The sequence below is a fragment of the Hyperolius riggenbachi genome, chromosome 4, assembly GCF_040937935.1.
Source record: "Hyperolius riggenbachi isolate aHypRig1 chromosome 4, aHypRig1.pri, whole genome shotgun sequence".
Taxonomy (NCBI): Eukaryota; Metazoa; Chordata; class Amphibia; order Anura; family Hyperoliidae; genus Hyperolius; species Hyperolius riggenbachi.
Window position 1 is genome coordinate 283148890 of NC_090649.1, and position 22032 is coordinate 283170921.

Genomic DNA, 22032 nt, shown 5'->3' on the forward strand with positions numbered 1-22032 from the left:
TACAATAATCAGTAGTAATCAGATTCAGTAGAAGGAAATAGACAGTGCACGCACACACACACACGCAGGAGCTAGCCTATGAACAGTGACTGAGTGTCCCTCTAGTACAGTAAGTACAACTAGAAAATACAATAATCTGATTCAGTAGTAATCAGATGATTCAGTAGAAGGGAATACTGTGTACTGTGTACACTACAGACGGTGCACGCACACACACACGCAGGAGCTATGAACAACAGTAACAGTGAGTGTCCCTAGTACAGTATACAAAATACAATAATCAATCAGTAAGTAAAGGACAAGACAGGGTAGAATAAACAGCAGAAACACTGGTATAGATGAGAAATAAACTAACAGAGGACAGGAGGACAGCTGCCCACACAGGCAAGGCCCTGAGGCCTAAAGCTGTGTAAGCTTGCCTGCAGCAGCAGCTTTCTCTATGTAACACACAAGCTACTAACTAAAATACAATCTCTATCTAGCTAACAACAATATAGGTGTATATAGCAGGTGTATGTGAGCAAAAACGCTAGGTAATTGACCACTATAGAGCACTTGCTAAGCCAAAGCACAAAGGAGCAGATCTCTCTCTGTACAAAGTCAGGCAAGGACGGAAAAACCGAACATGGCGGCCGCTATTTATAGGGTAGGGGCTGGCCAGGGTCCCCCTCTGTGATTGGCTGCCGTCAGAGGGCCTGGGAGCCCTCTGATTGGCTCTAAGGACATCAATCTGGGCTATGACGCTATTCGAGCTCGGTATTCGAGCTCGAATAGCGCTGTTTGCTCGAATAGCTCGAATAGTGAGTGGGCTATTCGAGTTCACTCGAATAGCCCATTCGAATAGCTGTAGCTATTCGAGCTCGGTATTCAAGCTCGAATAGCTGAAAAAGAGCTCGAATATTCGAGCTACTCGAATATTCGAGCTCTGCTGAGCATCCCTGCCTGATACATCTGTCATTACTGGCAATCGACGCTGACGACCTCATCCTCCTGAATCAAGGTAATAGCCTTGTGTGATACTTATGAACTATTGAACTGTGTTACTAGACTCATTGGGGTTCTGGTGGGTTCAGTCTGTATGCCTTGCACATTAAGACCTGGGGATAACCGTAGTCAGGAGACAAATAATGTGTCCTGTTCACATGGAGGCTTGTCTATAGGTGAAGACCGCGGGCCGGGCTCAGAACCATGGCGATAGATTGGGGCATAGAGACTGATTGGGGACATAACCTGTCAGGCCTTACAGCCTTACTATATTTTATTGGCCATGTTGCGTTTGTTGGCAGTTGAAACCGAGTCAATAGAATTGTCTGATTATGGTGTTATTGATTGATTTTTTACATACTTATCTGCTGCTACCTTACAATCATGAGGACAATGATTTGTACAGCATTTTTCCTCAAATGTCAGAAAGAGAGATTATAAAAAAAAACAAAACACGTGGATGCAAGTATAAGGAAAATTTACCAAGTTTACCTACAGTTCTGCTCAGTATAACATTAACCACTTTACCCCCACCTGTACGATTTCTCCGTCCCTTTTTCCATCCTTTAACCCCCAGGTACGGAGAAATCCGTACTTTCCGCGCTCCCGCCGCAGCCCGCGCTCCCGCTCGTAAACACGCCGCCCGCCGCTAGTAAACACGCCGCCGCCCGCTCGCCCAGAGATCAACGAACGAGAAAATCCATTCCCGTTCGTTGATCTAAGCCCCGCAATGATCCGCTGCCGCTCGGCTGAGCAGCGCGATCATTGTGAGAAATAACAAACTCCCAGCCTCTTTCTACTTCCTGGACGCTTGCAGGTCGCATGAAACAAAAAGTTACTGTTGCCATCTTGTGGCCAAATAGTAAAACTACACCCTAAGCATTTTTTACACACAAATAAACTAGTTTTACACAAAAAATTAACTCCTTACCTCCCACACTCCCCAATTTTTTTTTTTGTAATTAAAAAAATAAATAAAAAATGTACAATTTAAAAAAAATACATAAATAGTTACCTTAGGGACTGAACTTTTTAAATATTTATGTCAAGAGGGTATAACACTGTTACTTTATAAACTATGGGCTTGTAATTAGGGATGGACGCAAAACTGAAAAAAATGCACCTTTATTTCCAATTAAAATATTGGCGGCAAACATTGTCATAGGGACATAATTTAAACGGTTTTATAACCGGGACAAATAGGCAAGTACATTTAATGGGTTTTAATTACAGTAGCATGCATTATTTTAAAACTATAAAGGCCGAAAACTGAAAAATAATAAATTTTTTCCCACATTTTTTCCTATTTTCCCATTAAAACACATTTAGAATAAAATTATTCTTGGCATAATGTCCTACCTAAAGAAAGCCTAATTGGTGGTGAAAAAAACAAGATATAGTTCATTTCATTGCGATAAGTAACGATAAAATTATAGACGAATGAATGGAAGGAGCGCTGAAAGCTGCTCTGGTGGTCAAGGGGTAAAACCCCTCAGTTGGGAAGTGGTTAATATGCAAATTACTGCCAGACAAATTGACGTTTACACTAAAGAAATAGTAAAGAATGGTACTCACATGTGACCTACTGTGCCTTACTAAAATCTGTAGGAGACATACAGCTATATAACAGTATGACAAATATAAAATGTCTCTCTCTTCAGGTCATCTATGTGATGAGAAATCCAAAGGATGCCATGACATCCTTATATTATTTTGAAGATGTGGCTCTTGATGTAAAAAAGTCAGCAGATTTTGAACAATTTTTTGAGAAATTTCTGGATGGAGATGGTAACTATATGTCTGATAACTTAACATTGCACGCATTACTGAGATTTGATCTTATGATGCCCATAAATGTAGCAGCCTGATTTAAAGAGAAACGGTAACCAAGGAATGAACTTCATCCCAATCAGTAGCCGATACCCCCTTTCTCCTGAGAAATGTTTTCCTTTTTTCAAACGGATCATCAGGGGGCTCTGTATGGCTGATTTTGTGGTGAAACCCCTCCCACAGTGTGATGGCACGACCTAGGTTCTCAAACTTTGCACAGTTGGTCACTGGGTGACTGGGAATGCTGGAACCTTGAGGGAAGTTTGCATTACTGCTTTGCATGACTTTACATTGCTTACGCATCTTTTGATTGACCTACTGGACAGTGTGGAATTGCATTTAACCAACGCTTGGATTTACAACTATACAGGCTCTTGAACTAATTGCTGCATAAAATCAAGTTGATTCAGGAGGGTGATATTGACAAGGCCTTGTCTCAACAATATATGTATGTGTGTGGTGTGCTTGGCTGTTTGAATGACTGTTCTAGCGATTTGAGGGGTTGGTTGAGGCAGTGATTGCAGGTTTAGTGATCAGGAATAGTTGTCTCGGTATTTTAATTATTATCTTTTTCTACTAATGAAAAAATTTATATAGTTTTTTCACTAATTGCTTGTTTCTGGCGATTTATTGAATCATACCATCCACTATTTATTGTCCCTTCCTAATTAGTGATGTTCTATATGTCTGATAACTTAACATTGCACGCATTACTGAGATTTGATCTTATGATGCCCATAAATGTAGCAGCCTGATTTAAAGAGAAACGGTAACCAAGGAATGAACTTCATCCCAATCAGTAGCCGATACCCCCTTTCTCCTGAGAAATGTTTTCCTTTTTTCAAACGGATCATCAGGGGGCTCTGTATGGCTGATTTTGTGGTGAAACCCCTCCCACAGTGTGATGGCACGACCTAGGTTCTCAAACTTTGCACAGTTGGTCACTGGGTGACTGGGATTAATATTCAGAAAAGTAGGTGGAGCCTACAAAATCCAATTAAAATTCACCTATTGATTTTCAAGGGAAAATGTAATTGCTGCCATTCTTGCACTGTTAATGGCACAAGCCTCAAACCTGGTACAGTTGGTCATTGGGTGACTGAGGTTCACATTCAGAAAAGTGGGTGGAGCCACAGCCAATCAGATTTGTTTCATTTCAATACAAATGATTGACGCCAAAGACCCCATAGCTCACAAAGTAGGTCATTCAGTAATTGAGTAATTATGTGTTAGGGTTAGAAAAAGTAGGCGGAGCCAGCACCAGCCAAATACATGCCCGGGCGACGCCGAGCCATCAGCTAGTTATTTATAAATTATTTAGTCAATGTTTTCCAGTAGTACAATCTTTCCTCTCCTTGATTTAAATTCTGACATTTATCCCATGGTGACATGCATTTTTGCAATTGGAAACAGCTGTTATTTCCCACACTGCGCTTTGAGTCCGCAAGGAGAAAAGCGCAATATAAATGTTATTTGTCTTGTCTTGTCTAGGTATGGAAATCACGCTGTGGGAGCCTTGTAGCATAGCATACCGTAAATATATACTAAACCTGGTGCATCCTTGGTGAAGGGGCATCTTGTGGATTATGCCCCCTTTGTACCTCATGCCCCCTTGTATCACTTGTGTCTCCGTGTCTTCCTCTGCCCTCCTTGTGTCCTCCTGTGTCCCCCATGTGTTTCCGCCTCTGTCCTCCTTGTGTTTTCCTCTATGCCCCTTGTGGCTAGAGATGGCCCGAATGGTTCGCCAGCTAAACAGTTCTCGGCAAACTTCCGTGGTTCGCGATCGTGGTGAACCGGGAACTTTTCCGGAAGTTCGATTCGCCCCCATAGTGCATCATGAGGGTCTACATCACAGTCAGCAGGCACATTGTAGCCAATTAGGCTACACTCCCTCCTGGAGCCCCACCCCCCTTATAAAAGGCAGGCAGCGTCAGGCAGTGGACACACTTGTGTGCCTGCAGTAATTAGTGAAGTGATAGCTGCTGCAGACTCTCATAGGGAAAGCTTAGTTAGGCTCTTGTAGGCTTGTTAGCTTGCTCCTGGCTGATTGTTATTGCTAAAAAAGCACCCCTCAACAGCTCTTTTGAGAGCTAATCTTGTTCTTGTGATCTAGTTATTTTTGTGCGGCCCACTTGCATTATATACAGCCCTGTCAGTCAGTGTCACTGTGCCTGTCTGTGTGAGACAGGTGCACATGTAATACCCATCACTGCATATACCTACTACAGTGGCTTGCAAAAGTATTCGGCCCCCTTCAAGTATTCCACATTTTGTCATATTACTGCCACAAACATAAATCAATTTTATTGGAATTCCATGTGAAAGACAAATACAAAGTGGTGTACACGGGAGAAGTGGAATGAAAATCATACTTGTTTCCAAACATTTTTTACAAATAAATAACTGCAAAGTGGGGTGTGTGTAATTATTCAGCCCCCTGAGTCAATACTTTGTAGAACCACCTTTTGCTGCAATTACAGCTGCCAGTCTTTTAAGGTATGTCTCTACCAGCTTTGCACATCTAGAGACTGAAATCCTTGCCCATTCTTCTTTGCAAAACAGCTCCAGCTCAATCAGATTAGATGGACAGCGTTTGTGAACAGCAGTTTTCAGATCTTGCCACAGATTCTCAATTGGATTTAGATCTGGACTTTGACTGGGCCATTTTAACACATGGATATGTTTTGTTTTAAACCATTCCATTGTTGCCCTGGCTTTATGTTTAGGGTCGTTGTCCTGCTGGAAGGTGAACCTCCGCCCCAGTCTCAAGTCTTTTGCAGACTCCAAGAGTTTTTCTTCCAAGATTGCCCTGTATTTGGCTCCATCCATCTTCCCATCAATTCTGACCAGCTTCCCTGTCCCTGCTGAAGAGAAGCACCCCCAGAGCATGATGCTGCCACCACCATATTTGACAGTGGGGATGGTGTGTTCAGAGTGATGTGCAGTGTTAGTTTTCTGCCACACATAGCGTTTTGCATTTTGGCCAAAAAGTTCCATTTTAGTCTCATCTGACCAGAGCATCTTCTTCTACATGTTTGCTGTGTCCCCACATGGCTTGTGGCAAACTGCAAATGAGACTTCTTATGCCTTTCTGTTAATAATGGCTTTCTTCTTGCCACTCTTCCATAAAGGCCAACTTTGTGCAGTGCACAACTAATAGTTGTCCTATGGACAGATTCCCCCACCTGAGCTGTAGATCTCTGCAGCTCGTCCAGAGTCACCATGGGCCTCTTAACTGCATTTCTGATCAGCGCTCTCCTTGTTTGGCCTGTGAGTTTAGGTGGACGGCCTAATCTTGGTAGGTTTACAGTTGTGCCATACTCCTTCCATTTCTGAATGATCGCTTGAACAGGGCTCCGTGAGATGTTCAAGGCTTTGGCAATCTTTTAGTAGCCTAAGCCTGCTTTCAATTTCTCAACAACTTTATCCCTGACCTGTCTGGTGTGTTCTTTGGACTTCATGGTGTTGTTGCTCCCAATATTCTTTTAGACAACCTCTGAGGCCGTCACAGAGCAGCTGTATTTGTACTGACATTGGATTACACACAGGTGCACTCTATTTAGTCATTGGCACTGATCAGGCAAGGTCTATGGGCAACTGACTGCACTCAGACCAAAGGGGGCTGAATAATTACACACAACCCACTTTGAAGTTATTTATTTGTAAAAAAATGTTTGGAATCATGTATGATTTTCGTTCCACTTCTCACGTGTACACCACTTTGTATTGGTCTTTCACATGGAATTCCAATAAAATTGATTCATGTTTGTGGCAGTAATATGACAAAATGTGGAAAACTTCAAGGGGGCCGAATACTTTTGCAAGCCACTGTACCTGTTGTGTTCACTTCAGTGCACCCACCTACCTACGTGAGCGCACACAGTGTCACTGTGCCTATCCGATACCTGTCTGTGTGTGACAGGTGCACATGTAATACCTATCATTGCATATACCTACTACCTGTTGTGTTCCATTCAGTGCACGCACCTACCTATGTGAGCGCAAGCAGTGTCACTGTGTCTATCGGGTACCTGTCTGTGTGTGACAGGTGCACATGTAATACCCATCACTGCATATACCTACTACCTGTTGTGTTCACTTCAGTGCACCCACCTACCTACGTGAGCGCACGCAGTGTCACTGTGCCTATCCTGTACCTGTCTGTGTGTGACAGGTGCACATGTAATACCCATCACTGCATATACCTACTACCTGTGTTTCACTTTGGTGCACCCACCTACCTACGTGAGCGCACACAGTGTGATATACCACTCCATGCATACCTGTTAACTGCACCTGTGTGACTGACTGCACATTGTATTAGTCAAGTCAGTGCATACCTTTCACTTCATCCCACCCAATATGGACAAAACAAAAGGCAGAGGCAGGCCACCTGGCAGGTCTTTTCGAGGTCGCGCTGTTGTGATTTTGTGCGGCCCGCGACCAAAGTACACTGTTCTGTCATTCAGCTCCTGAGCCCGGCGACCATATGGGCTTGAAAACCGCCATGGCCTGCACTTTGGCCATGATGCGCACCAGTCCAGCACGACCGTCACTACACAAACAGCTGTTTGCGGTGCGTTACACAGTGAGTTTGGTGTGTCAATGTGAAGCAGTACTCTAATTACACTCCTTGATTGATATATACACAAGCAAGATGTTTTAAAGCACTTTAGGCCTGCAATTTAGCATTCAATGTGATTTTGGCCATTAAAACGCTGCTTTGCGTCAAATCCAGATTTTTCCCCGGGACTTTTGGCATCTATCCCACTCCGCCATGCCCCCCTCCAGGTGTTAGACCCCTTGAAACATCTTTTCCATCACTTTTGTGGCCAGCATAAATGTTTCTAGTTTTCCAAGTTCGCCTCCCCATTGAAGTCTATTGCGGTTCGCGAAAGTTCGCGCAAACCGAACTTTCGTGGGAGGTTCGCGAACCGAAAATTGGAGGTTCGGGCCATCTCTACCAGTGGCCCCCTTGTGTCCTCCTCTACGCCACTTTGGGTCCCTCTGTGTCCTCTGTTTGTCTCTCTGTGTCCTCCTCTGCATGGGCACAGTACAGGGAGTCCCCGACATTGCGGCGGGTTGGAGGTTTGTATTGGCAGGCTTTACAAGTCAGGAACTTCTTGCATTTGGACTATAAGACACAGTGACTTTTTTCCCCACTGTGAGTCTTATAGTCCAAAAAATACAGTAAGTACACATGTGCATTATGTTAACCTTTACAGAAGTATAAATGCACAAATATGTGGAAATGCACAGGCAAAATTATGTGAAAATGTGCAGTTTCAACCTTTATGATAACTGTAATAACTTACAATCACATTGCAATGTGCACAGTATTACATTTTATAGTACCCCTAATAATGCAGATTTATGTACAAAGGTGAAGCAGAAATTGCAGAGGTACGTATCAATGCCGACCAAACTAAAGAAATGAGGATGTAGCTATACTGCTATGGTGAGATTGAATAATAGCAACTATGAAATAGAACTGGTGGAGTTGTTTACTTATTTGGGAAGTGCTGTTACCAGAGATGGCAGTGCAGAAGATGATGTAAAAATCAAATAAACAAAGCAAACTGAGCATTTATCCAGTTGTACCCTATATGGAGAAATAAAAACATCTCAAAAAGAACAAACGTTTGCATTATTTATATCAATGTGAAAGCAGTCCTTTTGATACGGAAGTGAAACTTAGAAGGTCACACAACCCATTACCACAAAAATCCAAATCAATGTAAACAAGTGCCTATGCAGGCTTATTAATAAAAAATGACCAAAGAAAGTGACAAATGAAGAACTGTGGGAAAACACTAAGCAACTACCAATAGAAATTAAGTTAAGGAAAAGGGAACTGGGGCTGGATAGGCCACATACTCAGGAAGGGAGCAGAACCTATAGAAAGAAGAGCCCTAAAATGGAATCCATAGAGATCAAGAAGGGGCGACCTAAGACCCCCCCCCCCCCCCCCGAAAAAAAAAAACACAGAGAAGTGGAAGAAGGAATTGCGCGATTCCCGCTCATGCCAAACCGCTAACGGTTTTGTAAAAAACGCTACACATTGTAGCAAGTGGCAGTGTTCTCTGTGCCGCGTTTGCGGTTAATGATAACCGCAAACGCACTGCATGCAGCGTTTTCGCGGCGATTTGCATTTCGCGATCATGATTAGCGTGCAAAGCACGCTAATCGCGATCGCTCCAAAACCACCGCAGTGTCCAGTGATTTGTCCGCGTTAATCGCCAGCGTTTTGCGATTATAGGTGTGAACGGGGCCTAAGGTGATCCCTGCTTCTCATCATCCTGCTTTATTGTTCTCTCCTTCTTATCATTCTCCTCCTTTACTGATCTGTCCTCCTCATCCTCCTGCTTCACTGTTGTCACCCTCCTCCTTCACTTTTATCATCCTCCTGCTTCACTCCACTGTCCTCCTGCTTCACTGCTCTGCCCTCCTCATTCCCAACTTCACTGCTTTTTCTCATCGTCCCTAACTGCACTGCTTAGTCCTCCTTATCCCCCATTTCACCGATCTGTCCTTCCATTCCCAAACTTTTCTGATTGTCCTCTTCCTCCCCAACTTCATTGCTCTGTCCTCATTCCCCAACTTCACTGCTCTGTCATCCCCATCCCAAACGTTGCTGCTCTTTCCTCCTCACCCCCAACTTCGCTACTCTGTCCTCCTCATTAGAGTTGAGCCGAAATTGTCGTAATTTCGCATTACTATAATTACGCATGCGAAATTTGCGATTACGATGCGAAATTACGGTAGCGTAATTGCCATTAAAATCGTAATTGAAAATACCGTAAGCGTAATTTTCAACGCGTAATTTCGCGTTTCGTTCATACCGTAATTTCGCATTAAACCATTACGCTCCCGTATAAAAAAGCCACCGACTTTAAGGGTTAATAGCAAAGCCCCCTTAAATGCTAAGAGCCTCAAATTTGAAGAGTATATTAAGGAGATCAGAAGGAATAAGAGGGAAAAATTTTTTTTCAAAAAGACCTTATAGTTTTTCAGAAAATCGATGTTAAAGTTTCAAAGGAAAAATGTATACATTTAAAAACCCGCCGACTTTAACGGTTAGTAGCAAAGCCTGCTTAAAGTTTAGGAACACCAAATTCCCAGGGTATATTAAGGGGATCAGTGGGAATAAGAGGAAAGGAACCCCATTGGTCTGCTAAGGACCAATGGGGCTCCTTGGAGCCCAAATACAAAGATGCTTAGAGAGCTCTGAGCTATATAGCTCAGAGCTCTGTCGGGTCCGGACTCCGTGCAGGACGCTAAGTCCCGCCAGCTCCCGCTGCCCTCCCCGCCTCTCCCACATCTCACCCACATGTCACTCAAATGTGGGTGACAGATGTGGGCAGGGTGGACGGCGGGAGCCGGCGGGGACTTAGCGTCCTGCACAGACGCGTAAGTGTATAGCGGCGAGTACCGTCGGGTGCGGCGTAGTTACAATGTAACAAAGTTGTTACATTGTAATAACTTTGTTACATTGTAACTGATTAGCCAATTTCCGAGGATATTGCGAGGGATCATTTATTTAAAGGGACAGGTAAGTATTAATGGTTAATTAAGAATATTAAAGGACTTTTTTCGTGGTTATGTTTTTTGTTCAATTAAAATACTTTTTCTAAGTGTTTGTGTGTTCATTTCCTTTTAACACTTAAAGGAAATGGGTAAGGGGTACAAGTACCTCTATACTCATTTCTCCTGGGAGGGGGGGTGGGCATCTGGGGGACCCCTTTTTAAAGGGGATTCCCAGATGCCACCATGAACCCCCCCCCCCCTCCAGGAAATTGCGGCCTCCACCTCCACCGCCCATCGGAGGTGGAGAAGAGCCCCTTGTCCTTGGATTGGACAAGGGCTCGGAGTGGGAGGGGAAAGCTTGGCTGCCCCTCCCCTTCCGAGACCCCCCAATCCATGGACCATGCGGGCTGGTATAGTCAGGGTGCGGAGCCCCACGTGGCCGGTGCTCCGCGTTCTGGCTATCCCAGCCTGCATGGGGACAAGGGGTTAAAGAGGTCTGGGAGGGGGGACCCCACATCGTTTTGTTTTTATATTTCCCACACTCAGAACGAAGTAAGTAAAACTCTTCCCACTTGGGGGAATCTATGAAAATAATACACTATTGTTACCTGTGCAAAAAAAAACTGACATTTTCCGCATTTGAAAGACATTTTCCCCCTTATAACTTAAAAATCGATTTTCTCAAAAACTATAAGGTCTTTTTGAAAAAAAAAATGTTCCTCTTATTCCCACTGATCCCCTTAATATACCCTGGGAATTTGGTGTTCCTAAACTTTAAGCAGGCTTTGCTATTAACCGTTAAAGTTGGCAGGTTTTTAAATGTATACATTTTTCCTTTGAAACTTTAACATCGATTTTCTGAAAAACTATAAGGTCTTTTTGAAAAAAAAATTTTTCCTCGTATTCCTTCTGATCTCCTTGATATACTCTCCAAATTTGAGGCTCTTAGCATTTAAGGGGGCTTTGCTATTAACCCTTAAAGTCAGCGGCTACCTAACATTGATCCATGCGTCAACTTTTCCGCTTGGGAGCATGGCCATACGCATTAATTTCGTAATACCCACTGTAATGCGAAAATTACGCGAAAATTACGCTTACGCGAAATTTCGTGAAATCCTTCTTCATTACGATTATGTACTTACGGCCATAATCGTAATTACACTAATTACGCGAAATTTAGCGAAATCGTAATTACATCATTACGCTCATCTCTACTCCTCATTCCCAAACTTCACTGCTCTGTCCTCCCCATTTCCAAACTTTGCTGCTCTGTTCTCCTCATCCCCAACTTTGTTGGCCCATTCAGCCACGATCAGCCTCATCCCCAATTTTGCTGCTTTGTCCTCCTCATCCCCAATTTGTCTGCTTTGTCCTCATCCCCAACTTTGCTGCTCTGTCCTCCTCATCCCCAACTTTGCTACTTTGTTCTCCTCATCCCCAAGTTTGTTGGCCCATTCAGCCACGATCAGCCCTGGAAGCTGGCTCAGTTGCATTAGTCTGGGTCTACTGCACATGCGTGGGAGGTCCGCGTATGTGCAGAAGACCCAGACTGGACCTGATTGACCCTGTTACCGGGGCTGATCATAGCTGAATGGCAGACTGCGGGAATACGGCTTGGGGAATCAGATGTGTTTATGCTATAGGAGCAAGCTGGGGGTGAGTATCAAATCTTCTATTTTCCACAGCTGATACACTTTGAAAAAAAATATTTTGAACTCTAATATCTGTGTCATGTCACTAACTGTCCTTGGGATCTTACACACTGAAAACTGTCTCATGTCATCCTTAGGGACAGGAGACAGTGATTAGAGTGTAAGATCCTAATGATAGTGAGTGACATGATGCATGGTTTAGAGTTCAGAATATTTTTACTTGGACGTGTGGTCTGTGATGTGGGCCGGAGTTTGGGGTGCCAAGAACGCCTATGCCTACAGGCTCCTGAGTTGTAAATCCGGCCCTTACTCCGGGGGTAAGACGTAATTTGTCTGCCAGCCATTGCTGCCAGTTGAATTATGCTGTTCTTAAAGTGAACCTCCAGACTAAAAATCGACTCAGCAGCACTGAAAAAGGCCTGGTGTTTCTTTAACAGTTTCACAGCATCAGAACTTTGTTTCTCTTATACCAGCCTCATATTTAGCTGCACAGAAGAAAACTGCCCGGGCATTTTTCCCCTGATGCTGTGCAAAGCGTGATGGGATTTCTGATGTTGTTGTTTTCGTTCTTCTGTTTTGGTGCAATTTTTTTTTATTTACATTTTTTGACATTTGAAGCCTAGCGCATGCAGCTGGGAGGGGTTATCAGGACAAAGGATAGTTGGAACTGTGTCTTATGCTCCCTGTCACCTCCTTTCAACCAAAAAGATGGCTGCCCCCATGACAAAGATGGCAGCCCCCATGAAACACAAACATTTGCCTGTTCTTTTAAAACAGGGTGGGTAAAAAATTATATTACCTATCTATTCTAATTAACATAACTAATGTAACTTAATGACAGCATGTTTGTTTAGGCTGAAGTTCCCCTTTAAAGTAATTTGGGCGCTCTCTTTTGACCGCACCCAAACTGTCTCAGTGCCACTATAGCCGTAATTCACATAACAGCCTATGGTGGCGCAGTTTCACCTGGGAACACTCCATCAAATGTAGAAAAGTAAATGGGCAACACCCCCTAATACAATCACCTCAAGACTTCAAGTAGATGTTATCCACTACACCAGGGCTCCCCAATCCTGTCCTCAAGTACCACCAACAGTACATGTTTGGCAGAAAACCACAAACATTCACAGGTGAGGTAATCAGTGTCTCAGCAGAACTGATTATCTGCCTAGGTGGATTTCCACAAAACATGCGCTGTTGGTGGTACTTGAGGACAGGGTTGGGAAGCCCTGTACTACACCACCAGTTCTGGTAAAACTAAAATTTAGCTTTTTGTTTTTATGTATCACTACTCAGCAGCAGTATGCATCCTGAAATGTTTGTCTTTTAATGATCCAGAAACTGAAAATTTCATTAAATCACCACAAAGTTCTTTGTGGATTTTCAGAAGTTCCTTTCTGATTGAATTAATGGTTTTAGATGTTGAGGAGTGAGGTTTTCCGGTGGCAGATTAGCGAGAAATGGAGGGCAGATTAGCGAGAAACTCATCACGTGCTCTTCACAGGTATGAAGTTTCCTGTTCAACTCAGAATTGTGCTTCTTCCGACAATATTCTTTTTGTCCTGTTTTTCTTTTTGTAATAAAGTAAAAGAAAAGGACTAAGCACTCCCAGACACCCCCCTCCCTACACGCACGCACAAATATCCAAGTTCCTTTAATTCCAAAGTCCCTTTGCCAGCTGGTATGGCCAAAAAGACAAACTACATGTTCACTGAGAATTTTCCAACAATTCCATCTCCCACCGGCTTCCCTGTGGTATTTGTTTATATTAATTTTCCTTCACATAGTGAATCAAAGTGAGAAAATTGATACGGTGAGCTATGAGCTACTGTTTTAAAGAGACACTGAAGCAAAAAAAAAAATTATGATATAAAGAATTGCATGTGTTGTACGGATAATTACTAGAACATTAGTAGCAAAGAAAATATTCTCATATTTTTCTTTTCAGTTATATAGGTTGTGTTTGCATCATTCTTTAATATTTGCAGTTTACACACTACTCAGCATTCTAAATGATTTTACAGAGCAGGCTAGTGAACTTTTGAACTGTCCTCCTCAGAAAAAAATACAGTGCCTGACACTTGAGATAATATGCTTCAGAAGACACAGCTCTCTGCGACTTTGAAAGTTGCTCTTTTGCATAGATAACAACTGGAGTTTCTTAACTCTTCCTGTACTGTAAACAAGATCATGCTGGGAATACACGTGTCGATTCTGGTGCTCGATTCTGCGCCCGATCGTTTTGCCCGCTCGATTCTCTTATCTTCTGTTATTTTTCTCATCTTTTTTCAATTAACTTTAATGGTGAATCGAGCAGCAAAATGATCAAACTGTGATCGAACATGTCGGAAATTATCTATCGAGCCATCTTAATGGCTCAGAATCGAGCTGTGTATTCCCAGCATTAGACTTACAGTGGTTTGCAAAAGTATTCGGCCCCCTTGAAGTTTTCCGCATTTTATCATATTACTGCCACAAACATTTTATTTTATTTATTTCAGTATTTATATAGCGCCGACATATTACGCAGCGCGGTACAGAGTGTAATGCCTTGTCACTAACTGTCCCTCAGAGGGGCTCACAATCTAGTCCTTTTCATAGTCTTATGTCTATGTATGTATCATGTAGTGCATGCATCATTGTGTAGGGCCAATTTAGGGGGAAGCCAATTAATCTTATCTGTATGTTTTTGGGATGTGGGAGGAAACCGGAGTGCCCGGAGGAAACCCACACAGACACAGGGAGAACATACAAACTCCTTGCAGATGTTGACCTAGCCAGGATACGAACCGGGGACCCAGCGCTGCAAGGTGAGAGCGCTAACTACTACACCACTGCCCATAAAAAGGGACAGGGAAGCTGGTCAGAGTTGATGGGAAGATGGATAAGCCAAATACAGGGCAATCTTGGATGAAAACCTCTTGGAGTCTGCAAACGATTTGAGACTGGGGTAGAGGTTCACCTTCCAGCAGGACAACGACCCTAAACATAAAGCCAGGGCAACAATGGAATGGTTTAAAACAAAACATCAACTCCGAACACACTGCGTTGACCAACTTGAGAGTATCTATATATACACGGTGGTGCGCTCCTTTAAGATTTCCCAAACATCTAAAATTTATAAAAGGCAATACTTCTCCTGCTATGGTACAGTTCTATATGTAATATACACAAAGTCCTATAGTTCCACTTTGTCCACTTCCGTGCCAGACTTGTATCCCAGATTCATTTGGAATGACCACCACCACCTCACCCTCACAAGTGGGCACTCACTCTTAGAAGATGACCCTCGGCTAGATGGGTCACAATTGCCTCTGGGATAATTTTCAGGCAATCCCCCGCCTATACTGGCTCCTCTTAGTGGTTCTTTGCCAAACAGTGTATCCACAACAATCGCCTCAAATAATCTGCAGCCACGCTCTACTATTTTCGTCACAATTGACTTATCAGGAGCATGCGCAGATGTTTCCGTGTTGCGTAATTGTAACCGCGTTCCCGCCCCCCGCCCTCATCCCTCCCACCGTAGTCAATTGGCTATCCTGCTGCTTCCGCGTTCTAACAGCCGTGTTTGCGCTCCACAGCGGCTAAAACGCGGAAGCGACAGGTAGTGTTGGGCGAACACCTAGATGTTTGGGTTCGCGAACGTTCGCCGAACATCGCCGCGATGTTCGGGTGTTCGCGCCGAACTTCGAACATAATGGAAGTCAATGGCGACCCGAACTTCCGTGCTTTGTAAAGCTTCCTTACATGCTACATACCCCAAATTAGCAGGGTATGTGCACCTTGGGAGTGGGTACAAGAGGAAAAAAAATATTTGAAAAAGAGCTTATAGTTTTTGAGAAAATTGATTGTAAAGTTTCAAAGGAAAAACTGTCTTTTAAATGTGGAAAATGTCATGTTTCTTTGCACAGGTAACATGCTTTTTTTTGCTATGCAGTCATAAATGTAATACAGAGAAGAGGTTCCAGGAAAAGAGACCGGTAACACTAACCCAGCACCAGCAGCAGCACACGTGATGGAACAGGAGGAGGAGGCGCAGGAGGAGAAGGCCACGCTTTTTGAGACACAACAACCCAGGCCTTGCATGAGGACAAGAAGCGTGCGGATAGCATGCTTTGTACCGCCATGCAGTCATAAATGTAATAAAGATAAGTGGTTCAATAAACAGGGACCACGCGGCAACGCTAACCCAGCAGCAGCAGACGTGATGGAACTGGAGGAGGCGCAGGAGGAGAAGGCCACGCTTTGTGAGACACAACAACCCAGGCCTTGCATGAGGACAAGAAGCGTGCGGATAGCATGCTTTGTACCGCCATGCAGTCATAAATGTAATAAAGATAAGTGGTTCAATAAACAGGGACCACGCGGCAACGCTAACCCAGCAGCAGCAGACGTGATGGAACAGGAGGAGGCGCATGAGGAGAAGGCCACGCTTTCAGGCGCAACTCAGGCCTTGCATGAAGACAAAAAAATGCGTGCGCAAAGCAATGCAATGAGTAGTTTTCAGGACACAATGGGCTATTCGGAGGAGCTATTCCCACCCCCACAATCTTCTACCTGTGAAAGGTCAATGGAACAGCCACAAATGTTGTGCCCGGATTCACAACCTTTTTCTGTGGAAAATGCACCTCGCACTGAAATGCAAGGTGAGGCCGAGGATGAACATGACGTCAACAACTCAACATGACGCAAAATGGGGGCAGAACAGAAAGCTGCTTTCAATGTTTTGAAGGCCTTAATTGTCTCCGGTGGCCAGTTAGATGCATCATTCATCACACCCAAATCCCAGAGCAATGTGTGCAGGAATTTGAATCGCAGGAGGTGTACCGAGATCATCTGGACAAGTGACCAAGTGACAAGTGACCAAGTGACAAGTGACAAAGTGAAAAGTGACCAGTGACAAAGTGACAAAGTGACTGACAAAGTGACAAAATGACAAAGTGACAAGTGACAAAGTGACAAGTGACAAAGTGACAAGTGACAAAGTGACAAAGTGACCAGTGACAAAGTGACAAAATGACAAAGTGACAAAGTGACAAGTGACCAGTGACAAAGTGACAAATGAGAGGTTGTTCTGGGGAGCTCTACTCCACTGCACACAGTCACATATGAGGAGAGGTCTCGTCGGGACTGCTGATCCTCCTCAGCTTGCTCAAAGCCTTGAGGGTTCCTGAAGATCCTCTGCTTGGAGTTCGCCGGGGTTCAGCTTGGTGTCGGGGTCGGCGGCGTCCTCCTCACTCCAACGTGGCAGATCTTCTGTTGAAGGGAAAAAAAACAAACATTTTTAAAAGTCCAGTACCGCTTCTGAAGGACTCACCAAGAGATGCAGGAGCGCTTCAATCTAGCGCACCATCGCTCGCTGGGTGATGTCCCTCCCTACGCGCTGGAATTCTACGCTGCACATGCTAGCACGCTTTTGCGCAGTGCCGAGGCGCATTCCAGCAGCTAGCTACCAAGCTTCTGTGGATCTGATTGGGCCACCATGTTGGATCTCTGCCAAGTCCTCCAAAATTTTGAGCAATCCACGTTGCTTGTGACTGAGCAGTGACAACTCTACAGTCAGCATTACAATACCACTGCTGTATTTACTGAAGAAATCAATGTTTAAGATGGAAACCGCTGGCATGATGCAAGTGGGGGAATCTGAAGATGAAAACGATCAGCGTGATGATACCAACATCAGGCAACCTGCCTCAGGAAATGCTGGTCCCAGCTATGACAAAGAACAGGACGAGTAAACAGCTGGAGTTGGAGCAGGAATTGGATGCCCCCACTGCCGAGGGACAGAGCGGTGCACGTTGGACTTCCACAATTTATCGGGAATGGACAGCAGAAGAGGAAGAAAGTGATGCTGGTGACGAATATGGTGCATCACAACAATCAACGCTCACAAGAACATGAAGACAGAGGAGTCAGGCAGGATTCTCTGGCACACATGGCTCAATTCATGCTAGACTGCATTGAACGCGGCCCGTGCATTATTCACTATTCATTATTATTCATTATTCTGGACAACACCAATTACTGGGTTTATACCCAGTTTATACAAACACAATGTTAAAAAACTCATTGAAGAAAGTGTCAGACAGGTCAAAAATGGAACAATTCCAGCAGGCCCTTGAGGATGGAGACTTTAGAGAGGAGATTGACATCCTCCTCCTTCTCTAGCCAGTTGTACGCCGACAGACTGACTTCAGCAAACCCAGGAGGACCAGGAGGGCAGCAAAGAACACAAGCTGCTGCTAGTGCCCAAAAGGGAGTGGTATTGGCAGTGTCCTTGGAGTGGGAACATTTTCTGACACCCATGCAGCAGCCCACAGAACAGCAATCGGGCAGTTCCACGTCCTCCAACACCAATCGCCTGGAGAAGATGGTCAAGGTCTACATGTCAGATGGCGTAGCTGTGTTGAACAATCCATCTGCAGACAGACGGTGAGTGTGACAGCACAGAAGGACCATGGCAACTCACTCATAGTACCACAGTTTGATAGTGCTGCCCAAAAAATTATATGGATCCGTGGACCCGGGCAGTACTGGGAAGTGGGAACGCAGATTTTAGTACCTAAACACACGATACAACATGTTTTCCGGGGTCGGACTCTGAGGCACATACAGATGGTCCCGATCATCATCCTCATCATACAACTCTTCTCCTGAGTCTGACCCACCCACCACCTCTGCCACCCCAACATCCCCAGACACCAGACCCCTCATCGTCCTCAACATTAACTTGGGATGCTGGCCTGAGCCAGACCTCCTCCTCCACATCAGGCCCCATCATCTCCTCAATGGCAGCCCTCATTAATCGCTCTGGCGACGGACCGATGGACACAACGTTCTCCTCCGGGGAGGGCTGCTGCTGACCACTGGCTGCTGGGGTGGATGTTATAGCTTGCGTGGGGCGTTGGCTGTTGCTGTTGTTGGGAGTGCTGCTCACAGCGGAGGTCTCTGAGGAACTCATGGTGAGCTCATATAGTGGTTGGCGGTGAGTGGAGTATTACTGATCCCAGCAATATACACACTGACTGGCAGAGTACGCAATGCTATATAGTGTGGCTGAGCGGTGTACACAGAGTGGCAGTAAACACAATGCTATATAGTCTGGCTGAGCGGTGTACACAGAGTGGCAGTACACACAATGCTATATAGTCTGGCTGAGCGGTGTACACAGAGTGGCAGTACACACAATGCTATATAGTCTGGCTGAGCAGTGTACACAGAGTGGCAGTACACACAATGCTATATAGTCTGGCTGAGCCGTGTACACAGAGTGGCAGTACACACAATGCTATATAGTCTGGCTGAGCGGTGTACACAGAGTGGCAGTACACACAATGCTATATAGTCTGGCTGAGTGGTGTACACAGAGTGGCAGTAAACACAATGCTATATATAGCGTGGCTGAGCGAGGTACACAGTGGCAGTACACACAATGCTATATAGTCTGGCTGAGCGGTGTACACAGAGTGGCAGTACACACAATGCTATATAGTCTGGCTGAGCAGTGTACACAGAGTGGCAGTACACACAATGCTATATAGTCTGGCTGAGCCGTGTACACAGAGTGGCAGTACACACAATGCTATATAGTCTGGCTGAGCGGTGTACACAGAGTGGCAGTACACTCAATGCTATATAGTCTGGCTGAGCGGTGTACACAGAGTGGCAGTAAACACAATGCTATATATAGCATGGCTGAACGAGGTACACAGAGTGGCAGTACACACAATGCTATATAGTCTGGCTGAGCCGTGTACACAGAGTGGCAGTACACACAATGCTATATAGTCTGGCTGAGCGGTGTACACAGAGTGGCAGTAAACACAATGCTATATATAGCGTGGCTGAGCGAGGTACACAGTGGCAGTACACACAATGCTATATAGTCTGGCTGAGCCGTGTACACAGAGTGGCAGTAAACAATGCTATATATAGTGTGGCTGAGCGAGGTACACAGTGGCAGTAAACAATGCTATATATAGTGTGGCTGAGCGAGCGGTGTACTACTGTTCCCAGCAGCGACACACAATGACTGGGGGGGACCCTGGCTAGCGTGGCTGGAGAGCGAACTACCCTGCCTGCCTACCCAAAGCTAAACCCACAGAGAAATGGCGGAGATATGACGTGGTTCGGGTATTTATTTACCCGAACCACGTGACCGTTCGGCCAATCAGAGCGCGTTCGGGTCCGAACCACGTGACCCGTTCGGCCAATCACAGCGCTAGCCGAACGTTCGGGGAACGTTCGGCCGTGCGGCCGAACGGTTTGGCCGAGCACCATCAGGTGTTCGGCCAAACTCGAACATCACCCGAACAGGGTAATGTTCTGCAGAACCCGAACAGTGGTGAACACTGTTCGCCCAACACTAGCAACAGGATAACTAATTGACTACGGTGCGTGCGGGGAGACAGGAGAAATGGACCCAAATGTGAACACGGAGAGCCAGCCTGGTGGCCAACGTGAATGGGTAGAGCCCTAAAAAACTCTATGCTGAAAATCTACTACTGGAATGTGAGTGTGCATTTTTAATATAAATAAAATTGTCATACGGTTTTACGCTATGGGAAGGACCATTTGTTTTATTTGAGGTGATTTCTGTGAATACAATGTTTGGCAAAGAACCTCTAAGAGGAGCCAGTATAGGCGGGGGATTGCCTGAAAATTATCCCAGAGGTGATTGTGACCCATCTAGCCGAGGGTCATCTTCTAAGGGTGAGTGCCCAACTTCTGAGGGTGAGGTGGTGGTGGTCATTCCAAATGAATCTGGGATACAAGTCTGGCACGGAAGTGGACAAAGTGGAACTATAGGACTTTGTGTATATTACATATAGAACTGTGTCCATAGCAGGAGCGCTATTGCCTTTTATAAATTTTAAAACAAAGCATATCCATATGTTAGAAAGAATGGCCCAGTCAAAGTCCAGATCTAAATCCAATCCAGAATCTGTGGCAAGATCTGAAAACTGCTGTTCACAAATGCTGTCCATCTAATCTGACTGAGCTGGAGCTGTTTTGCAAAGAAGAATGGGCAAGGATTTCAGTCTCTAGATGTGCAAAGCTGGTAGAGACATACCCTAAAAGACTGGCAGCTGTAATTGCAGCAAAAGGTGGTTCTACAAAGTATTGACTCAGGGGGTTGAATAATTAAGCACACCTCACTTTGCAGTTATTTATTTGTAAAAAATGTTTGGAATAATGTATGATTTTCGTTCCACTTCTCACATGTACACCACTTTGTGTTGGTCTTTCACATGGAATTCCAATAAAATTGATTCATGTTTGTCGCAGTAATATGACAAAATGTGGAAAACTTCAAGGGGGCTGAATACCTTTGAAAACCACTGTATGTCTCTGCTCCTAATGTTTTATTTCTTAGCTGTACTACACATACAAATCATATCATCATTTTTTTTTTCCGCTTCAGTGTCTCTTTAAATGTAACCATTCAATGGAGACTTAAATTCTTTCTTTGATTTTTTTCACAGTCTATCCTGGCAAATGGGTTGATCATATAAAAGGATGGCACATGCACAAGAATGATTATAACATTCTTTTCATAAAATACGAAGATATGATAAAGGTAATGACAAAATAATTTAATAATTGATTTATTATGAAATCGTGCTTTTAAAATTATGATTCTTTCTATAATGTAAAAAAAAATAAAAAAAAATCATATGTTAAAAACACAGAGGCAGGTGTTCACAGAATTGGGTTTATACATGACTTGGGCCACTTTCTACTGCTCGTTTATCCTCATCCATGTAGCAGTCACTGCCCCATGTGTAGCAGTGCTCTTCCATGTACTCCAACACCACTTCAGCTTTTCAGCAGTCTTCCTGTTCAAGTCTTTCTGTTGCATATACAGCAGCCCCTTTCTTCCATTTAAAGTGAACCCGAGGTGAGAGTGATATGGAGGCTGCCATATTTATTTACTTTTAAGCAATACCAGTCACCTGGCTGTCCTGCTAATCCTCTGCCTCTAATATTTTCAGCCATTAACCCTGAACAAGCATGTTCAGATCAGATATTTCTGACA

At 44.4% G+C, this 22032-nt stretch overlaps 1 protein-coding gene across 3 annotated transcripts in view; it reads left to right on the top strand.

The window, feature by feature from the left end:
• The window catches only part of LOC137570744 (amine sulfotransferase-like), a 127802-nt gene that overhangs the window by 54227 nt on the left and 51543 nt on the right, over positions 1-22032 (top strand). For all 3 annotated transcript variants that reach the window (XR_011031159.1, XM_068279466.1, XM_068279467.1), the window contains exons 4-5: positions 2646-2772; positions 21479-21573. Coding sequence is in view for 2 of the 3 variants with exons in the window: in XM_068279466.1 (XP_068135567.1) it covers positions 2646-2772; positions 21479-21573 (222 nt within the window). In the remaining variant the exon portion in view is untranslated. The remainder of the gene's footprint in view (positions 1-2645; positions 2773-21478; positions 21574-22032) is intronic.